The 16,128-nt window shown below is 45.0% G+C and overlaps 1 protein-coding gene across 5 annotated transcripts in view; it reads right to left on the reverse strand.

Annotated features, from left to right (window-relative positions):
• LOC147017607 (aryl hydrocarbon receptor nuclear translocator 2-like) overlaps positions 1-16,128 on the reverse strand; it is a 248,876-nt gene that overhangs the window by 160,661 nt on the left and 72,087 nt on the right. For 4 of the 5 annotated variants that reach the window (XM_085847348.1, XM_085847345.1, XM_085847347.1 and 1 more), the window contains exon 4: positions 12,086-12,299. In XM_085847348.1, coding sequence (XP_085703474.1) covers positions 12,086-12,299 — 214 coding nt within the window. The remainder of the gene's footprint in view (positions 1-12,085; positions 12,300-16,128) is intronic. The other variant, XM_085847344.1, reaches the window with a different exon arrangement.

Below are 16,128 nucleotides of genomic sequence, written 5' to 3' on the forward strand. Positions count from 1 at the left end.
CTTTTCAAATTGATAGGTGAATGTCCACATCTTCAAACCAAATTTCAAATCGATATGGCGAACAGTTTATGAGTTATCGCACTCACAACTATAAATGTTGATGCCCAGCCAGCCGGCCGGACGGACGGACAGACGACCCCGGGTGACAACAATATCCCCCTTCTGCCACGCGGCGGGGGATAAAAATTAAAATGGGGAAAAAAAAATTTTTGGGGGGGGTGGAGGGGAGTGGTGGGCAAATGTGGTGGGCAAAAATGTGGAGGGGAGTGGTGGGCAAAGCTATCAGTCGTGTACGTGTGCCGTACTTGCTACGTAGTACATGCGTGTGTACGAATGTGTCTGCATTTTTAAAATTCATTTTCTCAGCAACTGTTTATCTGATTGACAATAAATTTTCCAAATAGGTGCATCTCCTCCTATATAATTTGTTAGTCATAATTATGACGTCATAGGTCATGTGGTACAGGTGCCATCTTGGAAAAAAAAACAAAATAATTGCACCTCAATATCTCCAAAACCGCTCCATAGAAAAAATTGAAACACTGCTCATTGTCAAGTACTCCCGATGCCCATGCGGAATAAAATATGTTCATGATGATATCATCGATGCCTTCATTATGACGTCATAATTCGACAAGTACATTTGATTCAATAAGTAATGAAAAATTATTTTCTCTAATTGTTGGGCCGATTGACACGACATTTTCCACATAGGTGCACCTCCTTCTGTAGAATTTTTTGTCATAATTGTGAAGTCATAGGTCACGTGGTGCAGGTGCCATCTTGGAAAAAAAAACAAAAAAAAGTGCACCTCTATATCTCCAAAGCCACTCCATAGAAAAAATTGAAACACGGCTCATTGTCAAGTACTCCCCATACGGAATAAAATATGTAAATGATGATGTCATCAGTGCATTCATTATGACATCATAATTCGACAAGTACAACGCTTTCTCCGGTCAGTATGAAAAAAAATTATCTGCAATGTTGAAACCACTGACCGATTAATGCAAAACTTTAACTAATTGATCAACTACCCATGGGAAATAGTTTGATAAAAGTGACATCATCGGTCACTGGTCTGGCACTATATTGGATCAAAGAAAAAAAAAACCTTAAAATAAACATAAGAGTTGGCTTGCAACAAGTCCTTCTCAAGACTGCACAGGGTAAGTATTCTATGAATACCATCTCATACCATTAATGCCTTAATCTTGTGTAATCAGTCCTAAATGTTCCCATTTAAAGCACTTGCTAGGCCTTGCAGCATGAGATTTGGTGAGGAAATGAGATAGGCGTCATTAAAGGAGTCCGATCTACTTCAGAGAGCTTGAGGTACAGCTGTTGTGACTTGTGGAGCAGCCGTTGGGACTTGTAGAGCAGCCGTTGGGACTCGTGGAGCAGCTGTTGGGACTCGTGGAGCAGCCGTTGGGACTCGTGGAGCAGCCGCTGCAGCAGTCGCCCCGCCCACCATGCCGATCAGCAGCCAATGGCAAATGAGAGCTGAATGGCACATGGCTTATCAAAGAGGCATGAGTGTGAGAAAATAAAAGGCAGGTACACAGGGAGAAAGAAGAGAAGCTTCCTGTCATAGGCTCGAAGAGTTTCCCAGAATCAGCTGAGAGGAGTTTTGCCTTATCCCTGGCAATGGCCCTGCCATGAAATTGAACTGCCAAATGGAAACTTCACTCCACACAGATGAGCTGCTGCTGCTTCTTCTTCTTCTTCTTCTTCTTCTTCTTCTTCTTCTTCTTCTTCTTCTTCTTCTTCTTCTTCTTCTTCTCCTCCTCCTCCTTCTTCTTCTTCTTCTTCTTCTTCTTCTTCTTCTTCCTCTCTCTCTCTCTCTCTCTCTCTCTCTCTCTCTCTCTCTCTCTCTCTCTCTCTCTCTCTCTCTCTCTCTCTCTCTCTCTCTCTCTCTCTCTCTCTCTCTCTCTCTCTCTCTCTCTCTCTCTCTAGAACATTTGCCTGCTGTGGAATCAAACTGTCTCAAAAACTCCTGCATAGCTTTGCCAACCATCTCTTCGTTTCTATTGAATTTCCCCATGTCTATCTCTCCTGGAATGTCTCATGGGCCCAGATAACACATCAATAATAAAGGAATCTTCCACTCGTTTGTTGGCATTGAGCCATACCAGTTGGGATTAAGGGGTTATTATATTGTTGGTTGCATCATTTATTTTGTGCATCGCTTTCATTCTTGTCTCCTTCCCCCGAGCCATTTTCTGTTAATAAATAAACCTGTTCTCGGTGAAATCCGCTTGTTCTGGCTGCTTCAAAAGGTCAAGGGTCAGCATCACATAAAATCGTCAATTTTCATCCAATTAACCTGAAATTTTAGGAATTTGCATATTGGATCACCAATCAAAAGCTATAAGGTAGAAGCTGACTGTTTTTTTTTTGTTTGTTTGTTTTTAGATCAAAAGGTCAAAGGTCAAGGTTGCATAAATTGCCAATTTTCATCAGATTAAATTGAAATTTGAGCAGGGTTTGCATATTGGCTCACTGAATCCTTTTGCTTTTGAAGTCAAAAGGTCAAGGTCAACCAAAAGTCTTTTTTTTAAGATCTTTGTCATATTTAGCATTTTCAGATGATTTTCGTTATTTATTATTATTAATATTTTTATATGAGGGCTTCATTTCGGTATCGGTAATTGTGCTAATAATAATACAGATGGTAAGCATACTATCATATAAATATATTTTTTTCTTTTTTTTTTTAACTTATTATATCATTCAGTACTAACAAAAACATAAAATATATACAAGCATTAATAATAATAATAATAAATCATTACTGTAGCTCCGACTCCTCCGACATGACAGCAGTGGGAAGAGGCTCACCCTCTTGCAAAAATTTATAAAGACACTGTAGGCCTCTTCTTGAAGAAGGCATCCAGAGTTGACTGCCTTGCCCAGAGCTTCTTCTCCCAGAGCATTTCTCTCAGGAGATTCCGTCGAGCACAATTCACTTGACTCTTCAAAGACGAAGATGGAGTAAACAGCGCCAATTTGCTCAGAGCATTTGCATACAATACAAACAATGGCAGTGGGTGCCTATACTCTGCCGTGCTGTGTGTTGTGGATTAAAAAAACAAAAAATTCGGAAAAATATTCTCCAGGATAAAGCACTCCACAATGAATCAGTATTCAAAGGAACAGCATTAAGGGAGGTATTACTGTTAAATAGATTATTGTAGTACAATTGGTTTTACCTTTTTGATGGCATGTCAGATTTTTTTCATGTAAATTGCCCAAAACAAGGCATAAAATCACTCGAGGTATAAGGCGACATGAAATTTGATAAAGTTAAAGCAAACAATAAGAAAGGAAAAGAAGAAGAAAACATCTAAGACACAGACATAGAAGTACCAAAATGCATTCACAAGAGAGATAGTGGCAATGCCACGTCTCATCAGGGTAAGCAACCACTTCAAAATAAAAGACAATAATTAATTAATTAATAACGGCAATTCAATTACAAAAGTCTGGCAAAAAAGGATGAAAAACATGCACTTCACGATATTTTTTTTAATGAGGGGAACATAAAATGCAGTAAAATATTTCAGAAACTTTCTTCTTCAAAAAGGAAAGACATTATTATACAAGAGACCTGTTTGCAACACAGTACTTCAGCTGGTTCTCAGCTGAAGTACTGTGTTTGGATATTCTTGTGCCAGCTGCCCTTGCCCACACCTTGGGTTTCCCTTTAACATGAATCGATATTTGCAGTTTGTTCTCCAGATTTATACATTGCAACTCCTACTGCAAATCTGCACCCATCTGCTCTTCTGATCTTACTGGCTACACATCTGCAAAACTGCACTTATAATGACATCTGCTGTTCGTTTAATCAGTCCTCAGTTGGAAGGAGGTGCCAACACATACACATGTGCTATACTCATGTTGAGGTTGGTCAACATGGAATTAGACTCCATCCTCAATCTGTGGTTGACTGGGCTGAACAGATACAAGGTGCTAATATCAAATTCCAATCAGAAATTCCTTTTCACTAAAAGGGGTTTCAGGTATTTGGATGAGTCACAGTAAACTCGTGATGGTAAAAAAATGTAAAACCAACTTTGTTAATATTCTGTGGGTGGTCGAGTAGAACCACACTAAATGAAGTGATGAAATCAGCCAATACACAATCGTTAACGTTTGTAACCAGTAGTGAAACGTGTTTGGTTTGAAGACCGGTGTCAGGTGTGCATTGACAATATTTTGCACATAGCAAAATATTGTGCAAAAATTGACCACATTGTGCAAAAATTGACATTGCACAGCCTGGTCAAACGTTCATAGATTGTTATTGCAGAGTTCCCGAAACATTCCGCCTTTCTTATTGTCCAATATGTGATGACAAATGCCACAAAACCATACCCATAAAACTTGCTCAGCCTGCAAATGAACCAGAGGATTATGAACAACTGATGGGATGTAAAAATATTCGCACCCATGACCGAAGAGAAGCACTTATGAAACTTCACCAGTTGCTTACATTTCAGGAAAACAATAAAAAAACCTCCACTGTGAATGTATTGTTGTGGATTTGGAAAGCTATCGCACTCAACATTCAAGTCTTTTAGCTCAGTTATATCGGTAAGTACATGTTGCCAGTTAGGGTCCCGATCCTGGTCTAATGGGTAATTAAATGTTCCTGCACTGTGAAGTTGTTTTAACAGTTAGGTTTTCTTTTAGTTATTTTTTTCACCACCAACAACATCATCGACTCCACCGCCGACTGCACCACATCGCCCTCGCCTTCGCTTCACACATGTCACCACGCGGTCTGAGGAGAGGCCGTAGGCAGAGCCACAAACGCCCCCCCCGCCCCCTGCCCAAGGGAGGGAGTGCCCCGCCCACCGCGCGCCTGTCCAATCGGGCACAGACAAGGAGTCACATGGGGCCTCTGGTCCAATGGGAGGGCGAGTGGGGAGGATCGAAGGTTCATTGAGCGGGAGGGGGGATAGAAGGTGTGTTCTGATGAGGGGAAGGTTGTTCCTGAGTCAGCTGGGTTTTTTTCCGACAGATGAGCATTTCAAAAGAGCGTACACAAAAAGCACTGTTCTGAGGAGATTTTGTCATCATTCGTTCCCTGCTTGTTTCTACCATTTTTCTTCTCTGCCCGGCTCATCACCTTGGCTTCTGAGGCGACCTCGTCCCGGCCGCAGAGCTTCGCATCGCCGCCTTCCGCCTGGCTGGGATGGCAACACCAGTCTCACGGCCAGGGGACGTCCAGCTGCACGCTCGTGGCCAGGTCAGCTACCCTGACCCTTATCCTGACTGTCCTCCGGGCTGGAGGTCCCATTAAAGACCCAGGGGGTCCATTTCTGTCTGCGTGTGCGTGTGTCTGTTTGTGGCGCCAGTCTTGTAAGTAGTAAACTGTATAAGTGCCTGTGCTGTATATTATTTGCCTTGCTTTTTATTCGGTATGAATCTTCCCTTATGTGCTTCCATCATTATTTGCAATAAAAACCCCAATTGTTAAATGTACTCAGCTCGTCGTGTCGTTTCCTTCATTGGCTGAGCATGTCATGCGTGTGAGGGATTAGTGGACCATTGCCAGGGTCCCAAAATAATCGGGCCGGCGGAATTTGGCGAAATCACCGCTCGGCTACACACACGGGACGGGTCGCTTAAGCGGCTCACTTCTGTATGAATTCCACCGAGGGTGAAGTACCCCGGTAACTGAATCACGTGGGTACTTAGGCAAGTTGAAGTTGGCATTTAACCCTACCCCACGTGATCTCCCCATTGGCGCATTTCGGTCCTAAAACCACCAGGACCCATCGACCCTGGCTTACCCGGGCCGGCGTTCTGTAAATTCCGGGCGATCGAGCCGAGACGGCCCCACTGCTTCATCGAGGGTCGTGCTCGTGGCGACGCGCCGGCGGGAAACCACAACAGTATATTAAAGGCATAGTGTGTCAGACACCATTGGAGCCAGAAATGCATCTATATATTAATACTGAAGGACCAATTTTCCTCCTCCTAGCTCCTCCTAGCGGTTGCGTCACGTTTTTCTCGGTACTGTGACCTGGGCTGAAAGAAACTTCGTACCTGTAAGAGTGCATCGCACATAATGGCAATAGTCAACCTTCAACTCTGAAGCATCTATCTACATATTAATACTGAAGGACCAATTTTGTGCTCCTCCTAGCGGTCGCGTCACATTTTTCTCGGTACTGTGACCTGAGAAGTTTTGACACGGTGTACGTCAAAGTAGACACGTGCACAAATCAGGGGACTTCTTCACAAGGAGTAGTGTACACCAAAAATGTTGTGTACAAGGACGTTTTGTAGGCCTCATTAGGTAAGGCCATGGAGTACATCGACTAGGATCCGGCTCTTACAAGAGCCACCACTGGTTGTCATATTGGGCTCATGGAACGGAATCTGTCTGTGACGGGGTTTCGGCTGGTTATTATTAAATGTGCATGCAATTTCACACATGTTGGTCACATGCATTGATGCCTGAGTTTGCAGGCACAAGTATGCAGGGGCACACTTGTCTGCATATTAACAAGTACTCAGCCCAATTTTATATGAAACAACAAGCTGATACTCGAGGTCCCCTGCCTTTTGAGTGGTATGTGGAATAGATATCTGTAAGGCCTTAGTTATTTTATAACTTAGTTTACGCAGTTCTTCAGGTAAAATGTAGGGTCGGTCGGTCGAAATATAAATAGAAATATAATTTCAATTTTTAGAAATTATATATTTTTATGATTTTTTTTTCGGATGTTCCATGGAAAAGACAAGGGTAGGTGGGGGGGGAGGGGATAAATATAAATCCCAGACCAGGAGGATCTGAGAAAACATTGAAGATGGAAAACCAATCAAATGCAGGATGCCATTGTTCACTGTATCATCTGATGTGAAAAACAATAAAGAAGGATTAAAACTTGTTTTTACAATATAGTCTGGCATGTTTTTCTTATAGGAACCTGTTGGATCATCAAACAAATGGAAACAATGCTGAGAAAATTACTGTCCAAGTCGTAGATGTGTGCGTGCACACCAGTGCATAGTGCTGAATATGATTTAGAAAAGGTGTCTACTCAGAGTCAACACGCTCAAAACGGTCAATCAGAGCCATAACCAGCTTAGTTTTCAGTGGGCATCTGATCGTACCGTCTCCCCATCCCCATGAGCACATCAAAGGCTGATTTCTGGTCCGTTGAAGGCTGAATATCAGCATCTCGCAGGGAAACTTTGACGTACTTGGCACCGACATCTTTCAATACGAACAGCGGTGTACAATTTTTGATGGAAACAAAATCGGCACGATCGAGAGTAGCGTGCGACTCATCCCTGCTGCTGCACTGAATTGATGCAATAGTTTGGCCAGAATATTCGTCATCAAGATGTTGTGTGATTAAATCACCAATACAGTCACTCGAATTTATACTGCTGACATACTTCTTAACAACTCATGGCTCGTAGACTTCCTCTCCTGTCGCAGTCACCGTGTGGCCCTAAACGGAGTTCTTTCATCCCCTCTTCCTCTCCAGGCTGGAGTTCCTCAAGGTAGTGTTCTGGGCCCTGTTCTTTTTCTGCTTTTCATCAATGATCTCTCAGACTCTCTGGAAAATCCTCTATATCTGTTTGCTGATGACTCCACCCTCTGCCGTACCATCGGTCATCCCTCAGACCGGCAAGCAGCAGCTTCTTCACAAACTGCAGATCTGGATAAAACCACAAACTGGTCCAACATGTGGAACATGTCTTTCAATCCGGACAAATGTCACACTCTCACAATGTCTCTTCGTAAGAACCGTTTCGAAAATCCCCCCATCCACTTTCTCAACAATCCTCTGGAAGAAGTCCTTTCTTTCAAGCTTCTGGGTGTCACTATCTGTCATCACCTTTCCTGGGAAAAAAAACACATTTCAAACCTCGCCTCCAAAGCCAGTCGCCGATTGGGAATCCTCCGTCGTGCAAAGTCCTTCCTCGGCCCACCTAAGCTCCTGACCACTTACAAAGCTTTTGTCCGCATCCGTCCGTCCGCTTGATGGAGTATTGCTCTCCACTCTGGGCTGGTGCTCCTGCCTCCCACCTTTCTCGGCTTCACGCTGTAGAAACCAAGGCATTTCAGATCATTGGCATCTCCCACAATGAGGCTGAGTCTTTGGGCCTCTCACTCTCTCACCGCAGGCTGGTCGGAGGTCTTTCTGTCTTCTACCGTCTCCTCTCCAGCCTCGCCCCCCCAGCTCTCTCTGTGATTTGTCCCCACCACATTTCCACAGGGCGCTCAAGCCAATAACCCCCTTCTGGTAAAACTACCAAAATCACGAATCACTGCTCGCCTTCACTCTTTCATTCCTCTTTTTTCCTGCCTTTGGAATAAACTCCCTCACTCTATTCATTCCCATTCTTCCCTCCAGGCCTTCAAAACAGCTGTTCACCACCACCTCTTATCACTGTTCTGCATCGATTGTATAAATACATCGACTGTATATAAACATCAAAATCCTCGATCTTTTCTACCCGGGATAATCCACCCAAACCCACCTCCTTCAAATTCCCTGCTTTCCTTCCTGAAAGTCCCTGTAATGTCCATCTTGCATACCACGTGTTCCCCGTCCCATACCTCTCCCTTCCACAGATCTCCTAATGTCTCTGTTCTCCACTGTTTTGTCCCTCCCACTCCCTCCTCTCTTGTCTCATGTCCCCCAAGACGTGCGTTGTGTGTTAGCTCTCACACGAGCCTCGACAAGGTATAGAAAAAAAACAACAAAAAAAACAATCACTTTCGCCCCAGAAACAACAGTCAATCTGAACCATGCAGGCCACTGCTGACACCATGACCGAAGACGACTGCGCAGCTTTACTGCGCAGCTCGGTTGAAGGTGACTCGGCATTTTGGTGCACGCACAAAATTATATTTTGAAAATAAATGCCGACGTTTACATTTCGGGTTTTGAAACTTTTGCACCTTCGGCGGAAAATGTATAAATATATAATGCTAAAAATGTGTTTTATATTTATATTTCATTTCGGCAAATATACCGTCCGCGGATCCGTAAACCAACTTATAAAATAACAAAGGCCTAATAAGAAAGGTAAATCTTGAACGGTTTTTGAAATATCGCAAAGACAAGTAAAGTTACCGAGATAGTTGCCATGGCAACAGAATTCAGCCAATGGCAGCCATGATATAATCAGGTTTGATAATGTCATAGGGAATATATATATCTACAATACGAAAACTAAATATTCAATGGTTTTTGAAATATCATGCACAAAAAGGTACGTGGAGAGATGATCAGTCGGTTGGTCGGTCGGACGGAGCTCATTTTAATGTCCCCTATTTCCGACCCTGTCAGAGGGGCAGGGGACAAAAAAAACTTATATATAAGCTATTTCCATCTGGTTTCTAAGAACTACATACTAACAGGTACTCATTCTGATTGGTTACATCGCAAAGTATTTACATTCGACACAAAATACTGTCGTAGTTCTGATGGTTAGTTTAAGTTCTCCCAACCCCATTGTGGTGGATGGGTGGTTAACACCGACCAGCCCGAATCGCCGAGCAGTTTTCCTTGAGGAGGCAGACACGTGATCCTCAGAGATTATGGCGTGCACGGGAGGGCAAGGCGGCACGGGCGGAGCAACAGAAGCACAGCACAAGGGGTTTATACTCGAACCCACAGACACACGGACACCATCAATTTAAAATAAACATGGGGATTTAATGAAAACAGACAAATTTCCAAATTTCCTTCCCTGCTTTCCTTCCTGAAAGTCCCTGTAATGTCCATCTTGTATTCCCCATGTTCCCCGCCCCATCTCTCTCCCTTCCACAGATCTAATGTCTCTGTTCCCTTCTGTTTTGTCCTTCCCACTCCCGCCCCTCGTGTCCCATGCCCCCCTTGCTGTGCATTGTGTGTCAGCTCTCATACGAGCCTCGACAAGGAAACAAAAAAAAATACTTACAAGGGCAATTCTAAATGTAATAATAATACATGAAGTAAATTAAGGTCTAACGTCGAGGCACCTCTACACACGGACTACAATACAGACAAGGGGAAAACGAAATAAAAGATAATCCTCTCTTATTTCTGGATCTTAGCTTTGTCCACAGATTGTCCTTATTGCAACTTGGGATTGAGGCGCTTCGGCCTGCATGACAAGACGCGCCCCAAAATGGCGCAAAGCCACTCTCTGGGCAGGAAACGTACGTGAGGTAATTCGCGAGGCGGTATTCATTATCCAGGGCTCAGCAACCACCGTGCAGCTTCTTCGTCGGTCACGCTTGCCGACACCACTCTCTGCAGAGCTCCGAGCTCCCCTCGGTGATATCCACGAGGGTTCGAGGTCAGTTTCCCATGACCAGCCAATTCTCCTCAGCACAAATACAAGAATCATGCCATCGTCTTCATGTGTCGAAGGAAAGCCAGCCGTAATGTCCTGATCTTACATGCCATCTCCTAGCTCCATCTCTCGACTGTGTGCGTCCCTTACATCAAATTCAAACCAAGAAACCAAAACCTCTTTCTTCTGACGTCACGCCCATAAAATCATCCACCTCCGGGCATGGCTTGCTGACACGAAAACCGGGAAGGCGGGGCCTCTGCCTGCTCGGCATGTTTTGCTCGCTTGTTGTTGTTATAAAAACGCACTTCTTTCATGGCTGGCACAAAAACGCAGGAAAAGGTCACAGGGGGAAATTACATGGTGGGGAAAATTGGTCTTAATCCCTATCTAAATAGCACAGCACCACCCCCCCCCCCCCCCGTGTGATGACAACTAACACTTAAGCTCACAGTTTCCCTACTTAACTTACATCGAGACGTCTCCTACACATCCACGGACCAAGCAACTCTATACTATCCTAACTTTCCTTTGAAATTCCTCCATATACCCCCACAACCGTAACAATACTTTGCTACTAAACCATTCAGGCTTAGTGGGAAATGGTGTACAAGCTTGTTAGTACACAGCCTTTACAGATAGCCCTTTTAAATCTCACATGAGAATGTGGACCAGATCCATCCTGATTGTATCCTTGATTATCTTGCATGTTAAATTTTATTTGGCCCATTTTTTTGGAGATATCCCATCTCTCGAATAATAAGCTATGTTCCCGAGGATGCGACTAACTTGCCTGTATATTTTGTTTTCGACATGAATGTTTGGTAATGATTTGATAAGCTGAATAGCATTTGACTATGTTTGCCTGCATTCGTTGGACATCCATTTATTGGTTTCAAATGAATAAGCATTTTTAAATGGAGTTATGTTCCGTTTCATTCAGTTGCATATATATATATATATATATATATATATATATATATATATATATATATATATATATATATATATATATATATATATATATATATATATATATATATATATATACACATACATACATATATATATATATATATATATATATATATATATATATATATATATATATATATATATATATATATATATATATATATATATATATATATATATATATATATATATATATATATATATATATATATATATATATATATATATATATATATATATATATATGTATGTATGTGTATATATATATATATATATATATATATATATATATATATATATATATATATATATATATATATATATGTAGTATTAAGCAATCTTATCATTTAAAGTGCTCAGTTTCACTTTGCTCTGTTCTCCTATCCAGAAAGCTGCATTTGGAAAATTGTTTTGGATTAGGCACGATCTGAGATGGTGGAGAACAGTAGTTTTTTTTGCTTGTTATTTACTGTAGTTTTTGAACTTGTCACATTGACCACAATAACTTTCTTCTATTTTTTCTGTTGCTTTGTTGTGCTTGTGGTGGCCTTATGTGTGCATCTGTGAAACTGCATTGTGGACCTCCTTGCTTTGGCTTAGCACCATAACCCTCTCATTAACTGTCTTTTTTATACAGTATTTCGCATACTAAGATTAATTAAACATGCCAACAAACTGTCTACAGAACATATCTATTCAGTGTAACAGGAGTTTACTGCAAACAAAGGTGATGGCTATTCTGACCGCATTCCGCCTTAGCCAACTCCCTTAGTAGGGTATTAGTCCAAACCTGGTCTGTGAGAAAAGATGGCTTGTAGGCACCCTCAGTCGGCGTGTTCCCTGTACCACGCAAGGATTTCATGTGCGATACAGCCATGCGCAAGATGGTGAGCTTGTCTGGCTTGCGTGCGAGGGCACTGCATGTTGGCACCATGTCACACAGCTCCGTAATATAGGCTGTCATCTTGTTCCGGCGACGCCGCTCGATCTCACTGTGGTTCTCCCTGACCCCCAGTTATAGAGATTGATGGGAGAGGGGGATAGGGGAGGGGGAGGTCAGGTATACTGGAAAAGGATAGCACAATGAGGGCAAACATAATAGCACTGTTTCTGTGATCGGGTCATCCTATGGTAATATTTACAGCACAAATAACGTAAATCCTGAGTTATGCCAGCATGATTGAAGTTACTTTCTATTTTATGACAGGATGATTTTCAGATGAAAAATCTACACACGCACATAAAAATAAGTTTTAGCAAATCATAGAGAAAGGCTCCACCATCCTGAATACAATTGGCTGGAGCATTAGGAATAAGTACACACTGCACAAGACTAAAAGAGCAGCAAGAGTGAGTTAATGGGCACTTTAGACAATATGGGCGTAACCTAAACACTGCTTTTAAAAAGGTCATTTTTGACAACAATTACCAGGTAATTAGCTCAAGGCAAGGCATCCAATGCTGTCCCTGGAATTATTTGGCTGTCCATTCGATGCCTCCAAGGAAAATATATATATATATATATATATATATATATATATATATATATATATATATATATATATATATATATATATTGTTGTGGTTACCAAATTCGCAAACCACCATTCAGGTCCCCTAGGTGAGGTATCTCGGTAAGTGCATGTGTAGTTAGGCCCAAACCCGTTGTCTAGTGGGAATACATGTCATTTATGCGTGCTGCGACTCTTCAGGATAGCCGTTTTTCTTTTACTATCTTTATTTTGGACCAACCGCCATGATTACCACCACAACCACAACCACCAACCACAACGCCGCTTCACCACAACCGCCACGACCTTCACATCACACCTCGCAGCCGTCGCATCGCCACCGTTCTTGCGCCGCCTGTGGGTACCGGTGTTGGACTCGTGCAGAGCGCGCGTCGAACAGCGTGTACAAAATCACGGATTTTGTGCTTCAAAAACGGATCAAAAACGACACACGCCCACTTTCTGCCGTCCAATCGGTGAGCGAGGGGCGATTTGGCCCCGCCTCCAGGACGATCGATATATGCAAATTTGTGGATCAAAAAGCCTTCACGCCCACTTTTTCTCGGGCCAATGGGGAGCGAGGTGAAAGGTCAAAGGGAGGGGGTCAAAGGCGAAGCTACGGGGGGATAAAAGGACCGTGTTCGTCAGTCAGAAGAGAGGAGAGTCCAAAGAAGAGTAAAGAGAAGAGAGTCCAGAGGCGGAGAGTCGGAGAGTCGGAAGCAGAGGGTCAAGACTTCGCGGGCGGTGGAGCTGCTCGTCGTGTGCGTTGGAGTCGGAACGGAGGGGACAAGCTGTGGAAAGGCGGCGACACCAGACGAGGGGGTGCTCGCGTCGTGCAGGGAGCTGCACCCGAGGGAGGCCGACAGCGCGACCTGGCCGAGGTGGAGACGCACACCAGGGATAATAAAGATCCTCTATACCCCGAGCATCAGCAACCCCCTCCTGTTTCCCCCCGCGCTGAGATAGTGCGACCAAGGGGGCCCCTTTCCCACCCCCTACCAGACACTGCCCACGAGGCCCGCGGGGTTGGGGCGCCATCGCCGCTCCGCGTCTCATCACCAGACGGGTAGGCGCGACCCGGTCTCGGCCTCAGGCCCGCCTCATTCTTGGGGGTATTCTTTTCCTTGGTTTTGGATATGTGTTGTCGGCGCCGTCTGTGAAGTAGAATTGTATAAGTGTTGCCGTGTGCTCGGTAGTCGGTATTAGCTCTGCATTGTGTTTCTCTTTTGCTTTTTGTGTAAATTGAATTGTGTCTTTTCTGTGTGCTTTTGGTGGAATTGTATATGTGTGCTTCCCGTGTGCCGCGAATAAATGTGCTTTGTGTTGAACTGTTCTCCCGCTTCGCTTCGTCATTTCTCCCATTGAATCCTCATCTTGCTTCACGTAAAGGGTTGGTAGTGGGCTGAATACACCCGATAATTAATCGAACCGTCGAGGTCGACGATAACACCGCTCGGTTATTCTGATAGTACGGAACGGGTCGCTTAAGTGGCCCGTGTCCGAAGTCGACCTGCGGCGAGGTGCGATCGCCCGGTCTACCCTCCGCGTGGGTACTTAGGTAGGTCGAATTTGGCGAGCAACCCTATCCCACGCGGGGGCTGATTGGCTCGATCGCGGTGAGACCGAAAGGTCCACCCGTGACTGGTTCCCGGCGTTAGTCCGAGAGGGTCACGACTGGATTGTCCGTCCGGTGGGCGACGTGCCGCGATTCGAGTTACGTGGCCGTCAGCACGCCGGCGGGCGCGAAAACCGCAACACTGGTGTCAGGTCGTGCGATACAAATTCATCGCCCTCCTCACGGCACTGGTATCGGAGAACAGGAAAACGGGCTCTCCTGTCTCCGGCTAAATTCACGGGAATCGGTCCAGGGGTGAGAGAAGCGACCCCCGATTCCCTCCAAATTACGAGCGAGTTAAATTAACCCTTCACGAGAAGCAAGATGGCGTCTCAAGGCGAGCGGGAGCCGGGGGTATTAGAAATGGATGTAGAATGTGTAGAATCCATGGCTCAGGATGGAATCCCCGTGCAGGAAATGTTGATTGTGCAGGAACACGGACTCGCCCAACTGAACCCAGAGCCCGAGGTGGGTGCGGCAGCGGCCGCGGTGTATGACACCTCCCCCCCCTCTCCACCAGGACCCTTCCCCGACCCCTGCCGAGGCGGCTCACTCAGGCGCACCCGACATGGCCCAGCTATGCGCCATGCTGGCGGCAATGACAGCGAGAATGGATGCGAATACACAAAAAATGGATGCGAATACACAAAAAATGGATGCGAATACACAACAAATGAACGAAAAGATGGATGCGAATACACAACAAATAAACGAAAAGATGGATACAAACACAAACGAAATGAAAGGCATGAACGAAAAGATGGATACAAATACAAATGAAATGAAAAACGAAATGAACAAGCAAATAAACGGAATGGAAGCAAACATGAAGGAAGAAATGAAAAAGTTCCGGGGTGAGACGCAGAACATGGGCCGATGCCTGCAGGCGGGCATGAAGGCCGTGACAAAGGAAATAAGAGTTGAGACAAGGGAGGTAAAGGGTGAAGAGTTGGGAGAGACACGGGAGTTAGAAAAAATAGAGGAAAGACTACACGAGGAAGACGGGGTAAGTGACGCACACACACACACAGAGGTAGTGGAGGATAATGGGGGTGAGCTGGCTGACTGGGTAGAGACCCAGTGCGAGCACCTGGATGACCTCCTCCAGGAACGAGGGGAGGGAGTCTGCCCCCTTGAGGCGAGTCACGACCAGGTGAGTTCGGTCGTGCTTTGCGAGGTCGAGGGGAGGAGTGCTGTGGACGGGTGCACGGAGAGCTTGGGGGGTGTAGAGGCCCCGGAGACCCTTGTGGGGACACAAATCCCCAGTTGTCTCTGTGTGTGTGGTGCAAGGTGTGAGTGCGTCCCCGTGCGTGGATGAGGCACCGTGTGTGAGTGAGGCCGTGTGTGTGGATGAAACGGCCAGTGTGAGTGAAACACCGCGGGTGAGTGCCCCCGCGTGTGTGGATGAGGCACCGCGGTTGAGTGCCACCGCGTGTGTGAGCGAGGGACGGTGTGTGGATGAGGCACCGCGGTTGAGTGCCCCCGCGTGTGTGAGCGAGGGACGGTGTGTGGATGAGGCACCGCGGGTGAGTGCCCCCGCGTGTGTGGATGAGGCACGGAGTGCGAGTGAGGCACCGCGGGTGAGTGCCCCCGCACGCGTGAGTGAACGGCCGTGTGCAAGGTCGCTGTGTGCAAGGGAGACCGTGTGTGTGAGAGAGCGGTATGAGAGGGAGATGTCGGTTGGCATGCGGGAGCACGCAGCCACGT

The sequence above is a fragment of the Eptatretus burgeri genome, chromosome 11, assembly GCF_056783735.1.
Source record: "Eptatretus burgeri isolate ZD-2024b chromosome 11, Ebu_testis_v1, whole genome shotgun sequence".
NCBI classification, from domain to species: Eukaryota; Metazoa; Chordata; class Myxini; order Myxiniformes; family Myxinidae; genus Eptatretus; species Eptatretus burgeri.